At 39.7% G+C, this 18,306-nt stretch overlaps 1 protein-coding gene across 3 annotated transcripts in view; it reads right to left on the bottom strand.

Moving 5' to 3' along the window:
• SKAP2 (src kinase associated phosphoprotein 2) overlaps positions 1-18,306 on the bottom strand; it is a 162,377-nt gene that overhangs the window by 12,065 nt on the left and 132,006 nt on the right. For all 3 annotated transcript variants that reach the window (XM_032872871.1, XM_032872867.1, XM_032872873.1), the window contains exons 10-11: positions 8,367-8,444; positions 2,200-2,312 (exon numbers count right to left, since the gene is read on the bottom strand). In XM_032872871.1, coding sequence (XP_032728762.1) covers positions 2,200-2,312; positions 8,367-8,444 — 191 coding nt within the window. The remainder of the gene's footprint in view (positions 1-2,199; positions 2,313-8,366; positions 8,445-18,306) is intronic.

The raw sequence follows: 18,306 nt of genomic DNA, 5'->3' as shown, positions 1-18,306 counted from the left end.
AGCTAATCAACCTTTTAATTTTATACACAATTGCCCCTAAGTTGGTAAAAATAACTGTGAGCTGAGTAGATTTGAGGAATAATTTCAAGAAACTTTCTTGAACTGAAATGAATCAGTCTGGTTTCTATTTTAAGTAATTAACTCAAAAAAGTGTTATCTTGGGGCACCTGGATGGCTCAGTCAGTTAAGCGCCTTGCCTTTGGCTCAGGTTATGATCCTGGGGTCCTGGGATCCAGCCCTGCATCAGGCTCCCTGCTCGGTGAGGAGTCTGCTTCTGTCTCTCCCCACTGCTTGTGCTCATTCCTACGTGCGCTCTCTCAAAAATAAATAAATAAAATATTTTTTTAAAAAAGTGCTGCCTTGGGGCTTCCTGGGTGGCTCAGTGGGTTAAAGCCTCTGCCTTCGGCTCAGGTCATGATCCCAGGGTCCTGGGATCAGGCCCCACATCAGGCTCTCTGCTCAGCAGGGAGCCTGCTTCCCCCCACTCCCCCCGGCCCCACCTCTCTGCCTACTTGTGATCTCTGTCTGTCAAATAAATAAATAAAATCTTTTTTTAAAATAAAGTGTTGCCTTAACTCAGGACAATTAAATGGTCAATAATAGGCTTAATCCAAGAGTTGGCTCCCAAGAACTAAAAGCATCTCTCCCTAAAAAACCAACATAGAGACTAAGGAGCAGAGGGCAGAGAAAAGGTAAGGGTGGAGTCTTAGCTCTGGGCATCTCAACTAGCAATGATCACAGCTGGCAATATCTGCTTACTAAATATTTTCCCCAATAATCTACAAGTGCTTCTATAGTATTCCTCTTGGATTCTTGGTGTTAACATGGGCCTTGTAGGTACTTTATAACAGTTTCAAATGAGAAGCAAAAGAGAAAAAGAGAAAGCATTGGTCTGGGCGTCCAGATGCCTAGTTAAGCACTGGCTCTGGCACTTTCTTGACCCAAGTTTCCTTGGCTGTAAAACCAAGAACAGGTAGATGATCATTACTCAGATTCCTCATTCAAATGTTCTGTGATTTTCTATGTTATGATTTTATCCACCAACCATCTTGTGCTAAGAGGCAATAAGTGAGGGGCACCTGAGTGGCTCAGTCTGTTAAGCGTCTGCCTTCGGCTCAGAACATGGTCCCAGGGTCCTGGGATTGAGCCCCATATTGCACTCGCTGCTCAGCAGGGAGCCTGCTTCTCCCTCTCCCTCTGCCTGCTGCTCCCCCTGCTTATGTTCTCTATCTCTACATCAAGTAAAGAAATAAAAATCTTAAAAAAAAAAATGAGTCAGTAAGTGACCTTATTTCCAAATTCTCTTCTGCATCTAGCAAGTCATACTATCTTCCTGAAAAGTATAAATTTTTCTCAAATCAAGAAACCACATTAAACTCCTAGACTTATAGAACATCTCCCTACTTATATTTAAATAGTTTTCATACATCATTTGTTTCTAAAATCGTTTCATAAAGTAGACTGAGGGAGTTTTTTAAATCCCCATATCACAGTAGGGAAAGTTAAATATGAAAATTAAGGGAGCTCACACATGTCATCACAATAAGAAACATGACTTTTAGATCTAAAGACAGAACGGTTTTCAATTATCCAGTATGTTAAGAGGCAGAGACACTGATATATATATATATATATATATATATATATATATGTTCGTAGCAAAAGACTCCGCCATTATGTTTACAAATACAACTATGTTAAACTTAAAAAAAATCACCTAGACCTGTCTGAATAGAAAAAGCATTGCTTTTAAATTGTCGGAACACCAATGTATTTACATAAAGATGAAAAACTTCTACTATAAACAGTGTTTCCAGTAGTGAATGGCAGACAAAACCAGAATAAGCACACAGAAGAATAAAAAGGAAGAGGAAAGAAAAACATAATAAATAACCCAATACCTTACAATGTTAGCTTTCACATAAGTATATTGTTTCTGGAGAAGGCAGTGTGTGGATGTGAGCCAAAGGCTGAAGTGATAGGTAAACACACTGTTAAGTTGAATCCTGTTATCTGATTGTGTTTAAAATTTGATTATATTTCACTTGACAAAATAATTAATTATTGTGAACTCCCAATTGTTAACAAGGACCTAGAGGAATTCCAATTGGCATTTTTCCCCAATGTTGTAAACCCAGATGCATAAAAATCTAGCTTTGGGTTCACCCTTTATAGTTGTCATCTGGGGTGCCTTCTTACCTTGCTAAGAATGTAAATCACATCACCACGTTTAAATGACAACTCATCGGAAAGAGCTCCTGTGCAGTCCCACAAACCCTGGTAAAAATTCGCATAATCGGTGCTTTTATCTCCTAGGAAGAAGAGAGAGCAAACACGAGTTATAGCTTTCATACAATGGGCCCTTATTTAAAACGAACCAACAGAAATTAAAGGGCTGCCTCAAACCACCAAAACAGGCGAAGTAAAATTCTGTCTGGATTCAAAGAACCCTTGATTACATGGATAGACAATTCCTACCTCTCACAGTGATCTAATTAAGGACAGATTTCAAAAAGACCTCTCTTGGCACGTCTCTTCTTTTCTTTCTCTCCCTCTTTTGTTTTACCTAAAACCTGGACTTGCAATGTGTTCTCCTCAAACCAGCACCTAAAAGTTCCTTCTCACTTATTTTGTAGAGTGGACCTAACCCCATTCACAACATGTTTTGAAGTCAGTCACCCAGGCTGCACGCTGAGCGATATCCACAACATGGGACACACACATCATGAAACAACCACCTTACCAAATTTCTAAAACTTACCCAAAAAGCAGAGACAAAGGGAGGGAGAGAACATGTGAGCATCTGGGACAGCTCATAAATAATCTGTATTTAAATGAACATCAAGGAGCTAATAGGGCACAGACATAACCCAAAGTAGGCGACAGTTTTTGTTCGTTCGTTTTCATTCTAAGACCTCAGGCTGGTTAGAGAAGAAGATACAGTGGGAATAACATAAAGGGTAATTCCAGCTCTTATCTTTGGGGACTTTTGCACCGAGAGCCTCTCAAACTTATTTCTTAAATATTTGAACAACTTTGAAAGTGCCGCTGCTGAAGTGGCATTTTTCAAGATTTCCGTCAGCCCCAGTTTAGGACATCGCGCTCTGAATAAACATGCAACATACACTGGAGTTATCAGCTCATCCCTCTAACAGCATAAGCACAATGGATGCGATGTGCTCAAACTGCCATACAGACCATTAACTGATTGATTATTTAGCGCTCTCCGCTCTGTAATACCACAATAAACCGGGGTAATAAATGCTTTGTCACTTATACAATGGGGCTCTCTTGAAACACGGCTCAGAGTTAAATACACTGGATGCTTTTGTTACACTGAGAACTGTTTCCTGTTTTTAATTTCATGATAATTGAGTTTTGATGAGTTCACGCAAAAAGAATGCAAGTGATATCAATAAGATGTCCGTGTGTTCACTAACCAGGCAGAACATATACGTGCTGACAACTTCCATCATTGGAATGTCATCTCTGAATTCTGAGGGGATAACTGTGGAGACGCGTGCTGGATCAGGGCTGTCATCTTAGTTTTGTTATATGGCTCTCAAACAGCAGGTTCCTTGGCAAGCCCAGCGCAAGCAGGCACGTTAGTGGGGCACCTGCGGATACGTCCGACACTGGGCCACTGGGCGGTTTGTGATGTACACCAAGTGGTAACAGTGTATCAGACGTTCTGAAAATTCTAATACCCGACACGTGTTTTTAAAAGCCAAAAAGGAAATCTGAGTCATGTGGCGCTTGAAAACATATAAAGACGATACTTTTCGATTGTACATTACGAAAATAAACAAGGACTGGAATGCGCAACCTAGCAAAATCCTATTACATTTTCTCTCCTGGTTTCTAAAAATTCAGAGAGAGGGGGAGAGAGATGGGGGGAGGGAGGGAGAGAAAAATGGAGAAATGAGAGGAAGGAGGGAGGGAGAATGGGAGGGGAAGGGAGAGAGACCGACACCTTTCTGACCTCTCCACTCCTGCATCTGAGCACTCATCACTGATACCAGCCGGGAGGTCTCTGAGCCTGGGAATCCAACCAAGACCTAACAATGCTTGCCGCCACCCTTCATTACATTTCCCCCCACAAAGCATATATTAGGTAAATTCTATGAATGGACACTAGAGGGCACTCCCGCTGGACAGATCTCTCCAAACATTGTCAATTTTTTCTTTGAGAAAGAATTACTTAATAATAAAGTGACTGATTTCCTTTAAAAACCACTTATTTAGACAAATAGAGATTTAGAAGTTGAGACATTCTAGTCAGATTAAATCAACTGCTAAATGGGTCAAATGTTGCGCCCCGTGCAGTCCGTCAGTGTCAGTTTAAAAGTCAAGGAATTAGAGCACAGAGAGGATGACATCATTTCACACGCAAGGCCCTCCCCCACAGTCACTGGCCAGGAGGTAAAAGGATCTAAATAGCTGGTTTCCCCAGTCGAGGTTCCTGTGCGGTCCCCATGCTGCTTAGCCTGAGGCTTGATCCAAAAAGGTTAGAGAAACAACACTTGGGCTAAAACTGAAGAAGTTCTGGCTGAGCAAGAGCATCCCGGTGCGACCCCAGCTGTCCAGCCAGCCGCCTGCTCCTTCTTTTTCAGATTCTCTCCCAACAGCTTTTCATTCAATAGATTTTCAAGAGGTGGGGAAAGAAGGAAGGAAAGAAAGCGTATGGTGATTTCTACCACATAATCCTTATCACTTTGGGGTCTCTCTTCCCTTCGATGCGCTTGGTGAAGCTCCCATTAACACTAATGGGAGTCACAGGAGCACATGAGGGGAAGGGAGACCCCCACCGCGCGCAAGATGCATCTCTCCCCAGATGTGCATCAGGAGCATTTCATTAAATCTCACTGCTGTAAAGAGGCAACAGCGCTAACGATTTAGCAATACCGGGAAAAAGATGCATTTTTGACTGTGCTTTCTATAATCTCGATGATGATGTTACCCAAAGACCCACCTCATTTCTGGGTCCCCTATGTGAGCTCTGTTAAAGCATAAGTGGTTTATGTCACACGACTATATGTACACACAATTTACTATTCTGTCCATTTCCGAATGCGATACTAGTTATATAAAGCAGAAGAACCAGGATTAAAGAGAAAAGCTGGCAGTATGGATTTATTAGCCTTCGTTTCCTCAGGAAAATAATGTTAACATTCTGGGTATGAATTCTAGATACAAAAATAAGGACTTATCTTATTCCTTCAAGAGCAAGTGCCTCTGGTCCACTTTTTACAATTTTAAATTAAAAAAAAATTTTTTTAAGATTTTATTTATTTATTTGACAGACAGAGATCACAAGTAGGCAGAGGGGCAGGCGGGGGTGGGGGGAGAAGCAGGCCCCCTGCTGAGCAGAGAGCCCGATGCGGGGCTCGATCCCAAGACCCTGGGATCATGACCTGAGCAGAAGGCAGAGGCTTAACCCATTGAGCCACCCAGGCGCCCCTAAATTTTAAAATTTTAAGTGTGGCTAATTGTCCTCAAAAAATTACCCATGAATACAGCCTCCGAAGCACAGTGGGCTCAGGAAAGTTAGCATCATTCGCCTCATACGCTGAAAAACAATCCGTGTGAAATATGTTTTTTAAAAAACCGTACAAAAATGGTATGGAGCATAATGCATAAAGCACAGAAAGCATACATTCTGAATACAAGTAAGTCTGTTGAGTTGTCATTGCTGCATGGATTAATCTTCCCACATCGTGATCTATGGTTTCAAAATTACAAAAAAAAAAAAAAACACAAAAAAAACCCCCAAAACCCACCTCATTACATTTGTTGTCCTGGGAAGGCGTGAATGGTTAAAAAAGACAGGAAAGAAAGAAAAAACAGCCATTCTAAATTAGCCAGCCTGTGAAGGATTTAAACGATGTATTTGCTCCTGCTTTTGAAAACATAAAAAAACAGATTATTAGGCAGTATCAGAACTGTTAGGAAAATACAAGCTAAAGGCTGGAGATGCTTTTGCAAAAACAAAAAGATTTCTAAAATATGATGACAACGACTGAAACGTTCAACAATAAAATAATGGAGAATCTCTTCCTGAGTGGTCTTAGAGGTTTAAAAAGTATTTTAAAAAGCATAGGGGCACCTGGGTGGCTCAGTGGGTAAGCCTCTGCCTTCGGCTCGGGTCATGATCTCAGGGTCCTGGGATCGAGCCCTACATCGGGATCTCTGCTAAGCGGGGAGCCTGCTTTCCCCTCTCTCTCTGCCTGCCTCTCTGCCTACTTGTGATCTCTCTCTCTGTCAAATAAATAAATAAAACCTTTAAATAAATAAATAAATAAAGGTAAGCATATTCTACAAATAAATCAAATGGAATCTTTATTTTGTGTATAATTAATAAACATATGTAAGACATGTAAGCTTGAACATGAAAGAACTTCTAAGAAACACAAGATTATGTTTTTGTTTACATATTTTACATTCATCTGAATTTTCTTTTCTCTTTTTAGGTAAAATCAGTCCATGTGAAAAATATATAACATTCTTGAGTAAGGTTAGAAGTTCATGTCATGTGATGCCCAGCAAGATAGTAATACCCTTGTCAACTCACTGCCCTGCACAGCAAACAAACTTCTAGGGTTACATCTTTGACAGCCCAGAGAGAGCAAAGGTCACTGAGATGCAAAAGCATTAAAACTGTTGCTTGAAAAGAATTTCATGTCACTAAAGATAAGAATTATTACAGTGCTTTATGGCTGTTGCATGGAAAGCTAGATCTACTTACTGCATTCCCTTGAAGAAAAATGGACTTTTTTCTCCCTTCCCTCAAAGGCAAAAATTTGGGAGAGAGTTACTTTAAAAGGGCTTTTGAAAAATACAATTGCTTTAAGTCAAAATACTTCTGTTTGTGGAAGGGGTATCTATAGGTGTCTACCTTCTACACCTGCACTGAAATTAAAACAAAACAAAACAAAACAAAAAAAACTTCCACACTTTCGGCAGAAGCTTTATGACACACAATAAAACACACCGACTTAAATTACTATTCGGCAGTGTCCTCAAGGTTGCGTTCAGCCTTGGCATTTTACGGCTGCATTTTACAGGACCACGGTGCTCACTTCGAAAGCCTTCGTCCTCACTTCCTTTCTGAAACAAGCAAACCAAAGCCTCCTGTGGCAACCTGCTCCTGCTTTCCTGTCCAGGTCCGGAAATCAGGCCCCTGTTTCCTTTCCACGTGTCACGGTAGGAAGGACTCGGGAAAGCTACTTCCTGAACACACACTTCCTGTCCACCGAGCCTCTGACAGCTGGAGAGAGTGATGAATGAACGTATCAGAGAAGGGAAGGTGACCCTCAACTCCAGCTCTTTGCAGGACATGGGATGATAGGGCAGACCTTGCCCCAGCAGACACGTGGCTGTGAAGAGGTGTAAAGGGCCTGATAAGAAAGCACTCCCCCTCTCTTCTTTCCGTGTAAAATAATTGCTGGTTTATCAAAGCTAACCTCATGCTTGCACTAGAGATATGGTTTATCTCCTGCTATTTGGAAATAACAACCTACAAAAAAGAAAAAAAAATTGCCCATATCATGTGATTTTTGTACATAGCATGTAGAGTTATTTTTCCAGTCTCAGTCATAATTAGTACTTGGGGCCATGTGCCAAGTGGAAATGGATAAGGGGAATATCCTTCCTCGCCTTCTAGGCCATCAGTGTCCTTTTCCAATTTCTAAACTGCTGTCACTGGACTCTGGCATTTCTTACCCAATTCATTTGCTTTCTGTGTTAATCATATGCAATGAAGATATGCATGGCCAACATTTAAACAGGCTGCAGATCAATTAGCGGTCTTAAGTTTATCTGATTTTTATCAAAGAAGACAGAGCTGTGGGTCGATTGTCAGAGCCTGTGTCAAGTTGACCTTTTCAGAGATGTCTACATTGCCAGTCCCCTGGGCAACTTGTTGTCCCCTGTTAGTCTCTGAATGGCAGAAGTCTGTTCTGCTCAAGCACAAAGTATACACAGATGTCTATATTACATTCTTATAGGTTTGACAGCAACTGCATGTTGTATCTATAAACTGTCCTTCAGCAGTGACACTTCCTCAATGATGATAAGCTAATTTATGCAACCAAATCTCCTTTGTGCAGAAATGAAAGCTAATTGAGTCATTACAAAGTAATTCAGGAAGGAATACCTTGTATAAATTGGCTTACTTTATAAATCCTTCTCAAGGGTTTCCATGCATCCTAAATGGGACTAAGCAGCTTATCAGCCGTAAGATACCCAGATTGAACCAGCCAACTTCGGGGAGCTGTGTACACGTCTTTGGAGCCATAGGAAAGTGACCGAAGGAAAAGGGAACAAAACCAAAAGAAGCTTCCCCAGGAAGCCACGCCAGTCGTTACCTGTGCTGGGAAGAGCACTGTCCTGGCTCATCTTCCTTTGATCCTCCACTTGTGCAGGAACACTGTCCTCCTCCTCTTCTGTAAACAAGCAGAAAGACACAGTGAAAGACCACCTCAGAAATAGCAGTACTCACCCCGACTGACGAGCAAAACAGAAGTTTAGAACATATAAATATTCCTTCTCAAAGGATGAAACCATTCAACATTCACATTCCTTTTCCAATAATCTAAAGCTGAACAAACAGACCTCTAGCTGTTTCCAGAGAGCAACCTCACCCGTTGGCTTGATAAAACTCAAGATATGTTCTAAAGCCACACATACTTGGTTTTAAGTACTTATAGAAACTCATCCGGAAGGCTCCCCAGTGCAGACCGGCCTGGAAATCCGGGTAAGGAACACCCAGACCCACCACGGATAAAACCGTAATCCCTAAAACATCGTGGTGGGCGAGGGGAAATGTGTGATACAAAATATAGTTAAACTATAAATCATTTCTTGAGTATCAGATGCTTCATGTGTTCCCACTTGATCTTCACAGGAGAATACTAGAAGGATCCTCACCCTTCAAGGCAATCCCCACTAAATTCTACTCAGGATCTACTCTATGCCATAAGCTATAGCAGATGTTAAGATTTCACAGATCCTTCTAAATCCTCCTCTCACAGATGACTTAACTGAGGCTCAAAAAGGTACAGAAACATCCACTGTTTGTGATTCTAACTCAGGCTTGTGATCATAACGTCCGTGTTCTTTATCCAGCGATGTATTCAGGCCCCATGTTTGTCATTTCCACACTCTCCTTTCACATGTATTTCTCCCAAGTTATAGGAAGAAACAGGAGAAGATCAAATAAGAAGAGTTTTATGCAAGGTCAATAGACTATATTTAATTATTTTACATTAAAGAGTCATTTATTACATGTCCATTTTCCTCACCTAAGGATTTATACACACTTTAGAAATATTGAAGGCAGGACATATGAACTAAATGGCATGCCCAAGAAAAACAGAGTTCAGAAAGAATACTTTCAAGAAAAAGCAAAAAAACGTTATCGTAAAATATGCGAAATATAGAAATAAAGCCACTATGACCAACAAATCTTCATTGGACATTAGCTACGTGGAAGAGGGAGGTTCTACCAGGGAGGCAAAGACAGTAGAGAGCTTCTGCCCTTGGGAAGCTGACAGCCTACAAGGGACAGAAGAGAGTATCTAAAGGAAGATGGGATTGGGGGGGTTGCATAGAACCTCACATGGGAGGCACAAGGTTCAGAAGGAACACAGAGCGGAAACCACCCAAGGGGGACCACCACAAAGGCTCTGAGGGATGGAGAAAATCTGAATAGACAGAGATGGGGAGGAGGAACTGTCTAGACAGAGGGAGAGTCATAAGCAAAAGAAAAAGCACAATAATATCCATTTGGCTAAAGAATGCAGTACTCAAAAGGGGAGAACAGAAGGGGATAATGCTAGTGGTCTGGGCCAGCTGTCGAAGGGCCATCAACATCTGGCTATGGACTTTAGCCCTTTTTTGGTGGCAATAAGCGCCCCAGAAGATGTCTGAGCAGAGAAAGGGCAGGACCAAAACTATGCTTGAGGAATGGTCATCGGATCCTGTTGTCCCAGACAGCCTGAAGGAGGGCGTGGGGAGAGAGGCCACTCAGAGTCTGGCTAAAGGGCAAGGCAGTCCTGAACTGCAGGGACAGAGGAAATGGAAAGGAGCCAGTTATGAGAGGGAAAGGAATGACAATGGATAAACTTTGTGCCTGCCTGGATGTGGAGGGCTGCAGGAGGGAGAGAAACTGAGGGTGACTCAAGTTTTGAGCTTGTTTAACAGTGATATGAGAGCGTCATTCCTGAGAAAAGAATAGCCAAGGTAAGCTACACTGCGGAGGGAGCTGTGTTTCTGACGTGAGAGATTTAAATTTATTTATCTGAGTGAGAGACAGAGAGAGAGAAAAAGGGGAAGAGCAGAGGAAGAAGGAGAGACTCTCAAGCAGACTCCCCACTGAGCGCAGAGCCCAATGCAGGACTGCGTCCCACAACCCTGAGATCATGACCAGAGCTGAAAACTAGGAATCCTAAGCTTAACCGGCTGTGCCACCCAGTGCCCCTTTGATGTAAGGTGTTTACTGTACTGGCGGGTCAACCCAGAGGAAATGTCCAGAGGCAACTGGAAAGTTTGGTGGAGAGCTCAGGAGTACAGATACAAAATTAGAAGTCCCATGCGAACTTCGAAGTGGTCATTAATAAAATTCAACATTTAAATCAAGCTTGAGAGTTACTGTACTTATAAAACAAACATAGAACTGTTTTGAATTTCTCTAACTCAATTCAAACAAATAATGAAAGCTCAAAAAAAAAAAAAAAAGAAACAGCTAGAAATAGTTGGCACTTTACACATTTTAAGTTGACCCTAAATGTTGGAAATTTAATATGGTTCAGTCAAACAGTAATTAATACAGGAAGACCTAAGAAAAACCTAATACTAAATCCTGTCTTTTTCCTCTTCAATAAGTTATCTCACTTATGCCAAACCGCAAGGACTAGTTATCATGTATGAGTTCATAAGATGTTTTCATACAAATTTTAAAGCTATTACAGACATTTGCCGACATTTGGTCCAACCTACTTATTTTACAGACGGCTAATTTTTTTAAAAGGAGAAAACTTTCCTTACTTTTCACACTTTCTCTTTCCCCAGCCCTTCCTCTCCTCCAATTGGGTCACAAATCTAACAGTGAGGAGTAAATTCAAAAATAGTGAAGTGTGCTTGCCCTCTAAAAGCCATGACCATGACATAGGGAGCACTAATTTGGGCTCTTAAGAAGACATGATGGGAAATAGACTCACCACCCAAAATTAATGTCAAGATATCACAAAAACTAATTACAGTAATTGAATGGAAAACTCCACTCTTGGCAAAGTAAACAATGTACTTGGAAGAATTTATTACTACGATGTTATTCTTATTAAAATTTAAGTGCCTATAATATAACAGTGTATTCTTAAACTAACAGAATAATAATATTAAAATGTTTACTTAAGTATCAATATTTACTGAGAAGTATCCAAATTGAAACCCATGTGAGATGCTGACCAAGTAGTAATTTAGATGAGGAAACGCTCATTAAAAAAACTTCCTTTCTCCATTTCAAACCTATTTTTAGGTCAGAGCCTTCAGACATCAGTTTTTCTTAACGATATTCGAACAACTCATTTTATCTTTGGCTAACAATACAAACAGCTTCCATATAAAAGAAAACAAAAATCAAATTTGGTGTGTGTGTGTGTTTTAATCTTAAGGGGAAAAACTTAGACTGAATGTTGAATAAAGTCTAGTACAAGGGAGATCTTCTATAAATACAGAGTGAACAAATGGGTTCAAAATCATGAAAATAAATCCTACTATGTTCAGTTATTAACATCTCCACAACACTCAAAAAATATGTAAGGACAAATGAAAATTCTAGGCAATAATCACCTCCACAATATATTAGAAATATACACACATGTCGTTTTATTTAGGTTTATTATTAAACATATTTTATTTTGGTGTTGAGTCACGATATCATTATACAATACTAATTAATACCTCAAATAGTCCACGTTGGCGGGTTAATATATTCCATTCAACATTTTAATAACAGTAAACAAAAACAGCTCAGCTATGCAGTAAAATCCATCAAACCACACAGATGGTTATAAGGTTTTCATTATGTGGTTTCCATAGCAATCATATTGCAAATCTGGAAGCTTCTTGCAAATAAGCAGCTTGTATTTACATGCCTCTCAGCTGCAGCACAAAACTCTTCAACGTGTGAAGTTATTATTCCAATCACACATTGTTAGAAGACTCATCAGAAGGTTTTGTTGATCAGACGAGATGAAAATAACAGTAAACTAACTGCAGAAGATAATTCAAATACAGTCATACATTTACTAAATGAATCAGTGAGTATTCGAAAAATTCTGACAGTCGTCAGACGGTTTTAACATTACACCAGGTCAAAAATACGGAAGTTCCAGCAACAATCAGATCCCAGAGAATCCGAAAGCTGAACTCCACTCTCCCTCCCCTCTTCAGAAGGTGTCTGGCCTTCCTTCTGAGTTGAGCAGACAAAGACAGACTAGCAGAGAACTGAGTCTTCCCAAATCTTTTTAGGATGACTGCCATTTGAGGAAATGCTTAAGTGGGAAAAGTCAAGACCTTTCTTTCCCCCTGCTAGATTAATCAATTTAATTTACAAATTGATCCAGTTCTATAACAGATGGATTATTACCCTAATAAGGATCACAAATCTGTCTAGCTATGCAGTTTTCACAAAACGGCTACTTCTTGTTTACTAATGTTCTTTGTTTAAGGACAAAATAACCCAAAGAGAAAAGTGATAAGCCAATGACACATGCAGCTAACGCTGCTTGAAAGAAGGCTGAAGACGATGGGTTAGCACCAAAACAGGGTGTGTGATGCTCACAGAGGGGATGAAAACTGATTTTACCGTGTTTTTCAGGGAGAAGAGGAGAACATGAGGAAATCTCACACACAACGATTACCTTTCTATAAGGACCTTCAGCAGACAGCTCTGCTGAATTACAACATATTTTAAGAGACAGAAAACACAGATTCGAAAGCTATGCTCTGAAATAAAGATGGGGTGTAGATCTTGACCTGTCCCGACTTCATCTGGTTATGACACTGTATGTCTGTCTCAAGAAAAGTTACTATTTTTTGCTTAAATGTTCATGCTGTAAGCATTTATGTCCATTAGGTAACTAAATCCTCGTAACAATCCTGTGAGGCAATAACAGGCATTTTTATCATATTTTACAGACAGAGCTTGAAGAACTTGCCCAGGTTCACACAAGCAATCAGAACAGGGACTGAAACTCCAACATGTGACTCCTCTCTACCTTCTCCAGTTTATAGATGGGATTGTCTTCTAAAGTTTCATTTGAATACTGGCTATTTGTGGACTTGGAAATCATTTTCACAAAACTGGGCAGATTCTATTCTGCCCTAAGCATTGTATGCAAAGGACATCTCAAGGTAAGCAATTCTTGCAATGATGATTTAGAAACAGGATTTCAAGCTGGGATGCCCCCCAAACACATCTCCTTTCTGTTCTCCCAGCTCTCCTTCCACACCTCTCCTATCCACACCCTTTAGGCCCGGAGGCTGGCACGCAGTACTTGACACTCCGTAAAGGTCCCTCATAATTGAAACAATAGTTCAGTTATTTCAAATAATATTTCATTTATTTTATTATGAAATACTATTGCATCCTTTTTTTCTAGGTCAGCCAGCTTGTCTTTCTCATTGAATTTCAATAAGGAAAACATGTTTAAATGTAGACAGTTCCAGTGAGTGTTTGTACAAAGAAGTTCCCCCAAAAGAAGTTCGCCTACATTCCAGAGCAACAGATTACCCTGCACGTCTCTCCAGGGGTCTGGGAGCCAGGATATTACAAGCAAGATGGCTCCAGCTGGGAGAAGACAGGACACACATGATGGGGAAAGGAAGACCCCTGTGGCCGGTCCCAGCAATATGGTGTAAAAGAGGGGAAAATGCAGGAAGGATTCACACAAAGGGCACCTCAGCCCCTCCTCCCTCAGGACCTGGGGCAAGCCCTGAAGCTGGCAGTAGGGGTGAGACAAACGGAAGTGTGGAAGGGGAGTGTGGCCAAGGGAATTCAAACCAAGACCATGGGGAAAAATGAGCTCCTTCCAGGCCTATAAATCCTGGACCACCAGTAAGTTAAAATATGACACTTCTAAAGGATTTTTCTAACTCATTAATAGACTGACATATATTTTACAGCAATAAAGGACATATTTGTATAAAGACAGAAGCGTGTGCCTTTTAGTATGCTATGAAACTTCAAGAGGAACAGAAAGATAAAGACAACTGAAATGATGTATTTTTTTCTTTTTTCTTTCTTTTTTTCTTTTTTTTTTTTGAAATGGTATATTTAGAGTCATGTTTACTCTCCTGGAAATTGAGGCACACTGAGGCCTAAAATTCTAGTTACTCATGTCACCGTGAGACTATAATTCTCATCTCTGTAAAGTAAAAAGACTAATGTTTACCCCACAGCACTCCAAATGGGATTTGGGCAGGACAATGACATAATCAGATTTCTCAGGGGGAAAAAAATGCACAATTAGCATGCAGTACCAAGATCATTACCTAAGGAGCTAGGTGTTCTGCAATCACTTATGAATCTGGCAACCCAGAAGGTTAATATGATATCAAAGGCAACCAAATAAGCAATAGTTATTCAATCATACAATCTAATTTTCAACCTTGACATTTTACTCTTCCAGGGTTTCACAGGAAACGGTTATCATTGCACTTCAAAAGCAAAAACAAACACCATGAAGTACATTTCTGTACTATATTAAAGTTAATAACTTATACACAAATCTGAAAGCACAAAAATAATAAATTTTCACATTCAACTTGCTAACATCATGGTTGGGATGTTGGGGGGAAAAGCTCAAATTCAAGCAAGAACCCCATTTGACAGAATCTGGAGAAAGTCTTCAGGAAAGAAACCTTAGAATTCCTTCTGTCATTAACAGGGAACCAGCTTAGAGGACCAAATATCTGGACCAAGGTCATGCAACTGGCACTCTGCTCTTCTCTCTATTGGTTTCTATGCAAGACACGCTCTGGACATTTCTGGAAAAGTCTCTGCTGCTCTCGAGGTACTTCTCTATTCAGGAGCAGTCTTACACAGACTCGATCATCCACAGGCAATGATAGAAGCAAAGAAAGCATACAGGTTAAAAATAAGGTTTTAAAAGGCTAGATTCTGTCAGTTAGAAGTGACTGTGAGTCAGGAAATGATCCTACTCCCAGACCGTGCTAGACATGAGGAAACGACACAATGGGGCTCTTCCTTGTCCCAGTGTATTATATTCATACACGCCATGATATGAAATTCTCCTAACTACTCCATAAAGCTCAAACTCTTAGCTTTTTAATTAACATTTACAATAAATTCTGCAGTATTAAAATTCTTTTAACCCAGGAATGTCGAATTATTTCTCAGTTACAGTAACCTTAATCTGGCTCTGGATTTCTGGTACAATTATAGTCTGCTGTTAATAATAGTTCTGTTTTTTAATTTAAATAAACCTTTTTTTATTATTTTTGCTACAGAAGAAATATCTGTTCATTGCTGGTAGTCAGACAGTAGAGATAAGCAAAAATACATACATATCTTTAAACCATCCAGGACTTATCCATAACCACTAATAGCATCTTCTCCTAGACCACCTTCACTCAGTTTCTGGATTTTCTTCACTCTCATGTTTAATAAGAATATCCCAATATCTACATATTTCATTAACTCCCCCCATGTTTCTTATCCAAATGTATTTATATTTTATTATAAGGAATTTGTCTCCCTCTTTAGAAAGTAAACTATTTCATCTCTACTTAGATTTTTGGCTGAAATTTTATTCTGTAAAAGAACACTATCTAATGATAAATGGGATGGTGTTAAGATCATTTCACTGTAACTTGACTGTTTTCTAAGGATCTACAACTGTCTGTTCTAACCTTAGGAAGAGGTTAGACGGATTCAGAGCTCAGAGCTCCTCTGTCGCAGGGTTTGGCTCTGTGTCCTCTGTTTGCTTACGCAAATACTCCCTTCCTCTGCCCACACAGCGTACCTTACCCTCCTTTGCAAGAATCCAGAAAAGATAAAGCACAGGGGGCATAAGAGGAACCACATCTTATTGGCTCCATATCCCCTGGAGCAACAGTGGTTTCAAGACCCTTCTGGGAAGTAGAGAGTCTATGAGGTCAAAACTATTTTCATAATAAAATGAAGACATTTGCCTTTTTCATTGTGTTAACATTGGCACTGGTGTTGCAAAGCGATGATGGGTAAACTGCTGAACACCACAGCATAAATCACTACAGGGGCACCAAACTGTCATTGTCTTCTCCACGGCCTTGCACGAGCATTAAAAAAAACAAGCCAGTTTCACCTACAAATGTCCACGATGAAGCCGTACACATTATTATTTTCATGTAATATCAACACTGAGAACATATCTTTTTAATATTCTGTGTGACAAAATCAGAAGAATGCATTAAGCACATTTTTGCATTTCCAGATGCGCAAGAGACTGAGCGGCATGCTGAACTAGCTGCTTTTTTTCATGGAACATCATTTTTACTTGAAAGAATGAGTGACAGACAAACTATGGTTACTCAGACGTGGGACTGTGGCAGACATTTCCTCAGAAATGAACTAAGTGAGCTTGTTGTTTCAAAGAAAACAACTGGCATTTATTGCCATGATAAAATTTAGGTTTTCAAGCAAAAATCAGAGTTTTAGAAACTTAGATCTGCCACTGTAAGCTTGACCGCTCCCCAGTATTTAAAGACTCTTCTAATGAGACTGATAGTGGTATTAATGAGTGTAGTTTTTTTAATTTTGCCAATTTTTTGCCAATATCTGGAAGTTCTGCATAATGCAGTGAACCGATACTTTCCAAATGACTAAGGCATGATGTTACGAAAACACGCATGGTAAGAGATCTGTTCAAAGTACAAGAGAGATCCATGAATTTTAATGTAATAAAGTATGGAAAGTTCATGATATGGTTTTGGATTCCAGCTTGCAACTAACATTTAACTACTATTTGTTCAGTTTGGGTACAGTATCAAAGAATATCTACAACCTCCAAGGACCCGTAAAACACTTCCAATTTCCTACTGGAGATCTGTGTGAGGCTGGGTTTCTCCATAGGCTGACTGTACTTAAACCAAAACAACTATCATAAGAGTAAATGAAGATGCAGATTTGAGAGTCTAAATGTATTCTACTAAAATAGACTTTCAAGAGATCTGCCAAAATGTAAATCATGCCTCTCTTTTCACTGATATCTTGGGGGAAATAGAGCAATTTTTCCTAAAAATACTTTATGCTCGCATGCAATGGGTTTATCATTGTGATTTTTTAATTCATTGGTAAACATTTTTTAATATTTCTAGGTTTTAATTTCTAATATAGTAAATATTGAGAGGCATAATCCACATAAATAAAGCTTTGTGGGGTCTTTAGTAATTTTTAAAATTGTAAAGGGCTTCTGAGACCAAAAAGATGTGGGAAAACTGCCCTTTTTCAAGTTATTATTCAGATTTCAGTTAACATACAGTGTAATATCAGTGTCAGGTGTATAATATAATGACTGAACCCTTTCATACAATGCCCATGCTCATCACAAGTGCCCTCCTTAATCCCTATCACCTTTTTAACCCATCCCCCATCCACCTGCCCTCCAGTAACCATCAGTTTGTTCTCTAAAGTTAAGAGTCTGTTTCTTGGTTTGCCTCTCTCTTTTCCTCTCTCTCTTGCTCTTTTTTTTTCTCCTTTGCTCATCTGTTTTATTTCTTAAACTTCACCTACAAGTGAAATTATATGGAATCTGACTTTCTCTGATATATTTCACTTAGTATTATACCCTCTATGTCCATCCATGTTGTTGTAAATGGCAAGATCATTTTTAGTGAAATATCTAAACACTGTTGATCCACAACATGAAAAAAATTGATAGCCTGCTAACCCAGAACAGTATTTGATAATTATTTTATTTTCCCAAAGCACACAATCTCAGGATTGAATCTCAGTATACTGTTGAGTCATATTGAGCTGTTAACCAAAATCCCTATGTGTGTTTCCCATTTGCTTCCAAGCCAAGTCTTTCCTTTCTCATACTCGTGCATCAAGATTTTTGGAGCAAATGTGATATTCTATCATATGTCATCTTGTTAGATTTGATCCATAATTTCAGTCTATTGAGGGCACAGCCTGTACATCCTCATCTAGGCATTGATGAGTATGATGGTATGACAATACTGAGAATGAAGCTCTAAGACATTCACAAAATAAATTAATCCACACCCTTTGGGCACAGC

This window comes from Lontra canadensis, unplaced genomic scaffold (assembly GCF_010015895.1).
Source record: "Lontra canadensis isolate GAN:19392208 unplaced genomic scaffold, GSC_riverotter_1.0 scaffold2, whole genome shotgun sequence".
Taxonomy (NCBI): Eukaryota; Metazoa; Chordata; class Mammalia; order Carnivora; family Mustelidae; genus Lontra; species Lontra canadensis.
Note: the sequence above shows the minus strand (reverse complement) of the source record. Positions and strands in the feature narration are given on the sequence as shown.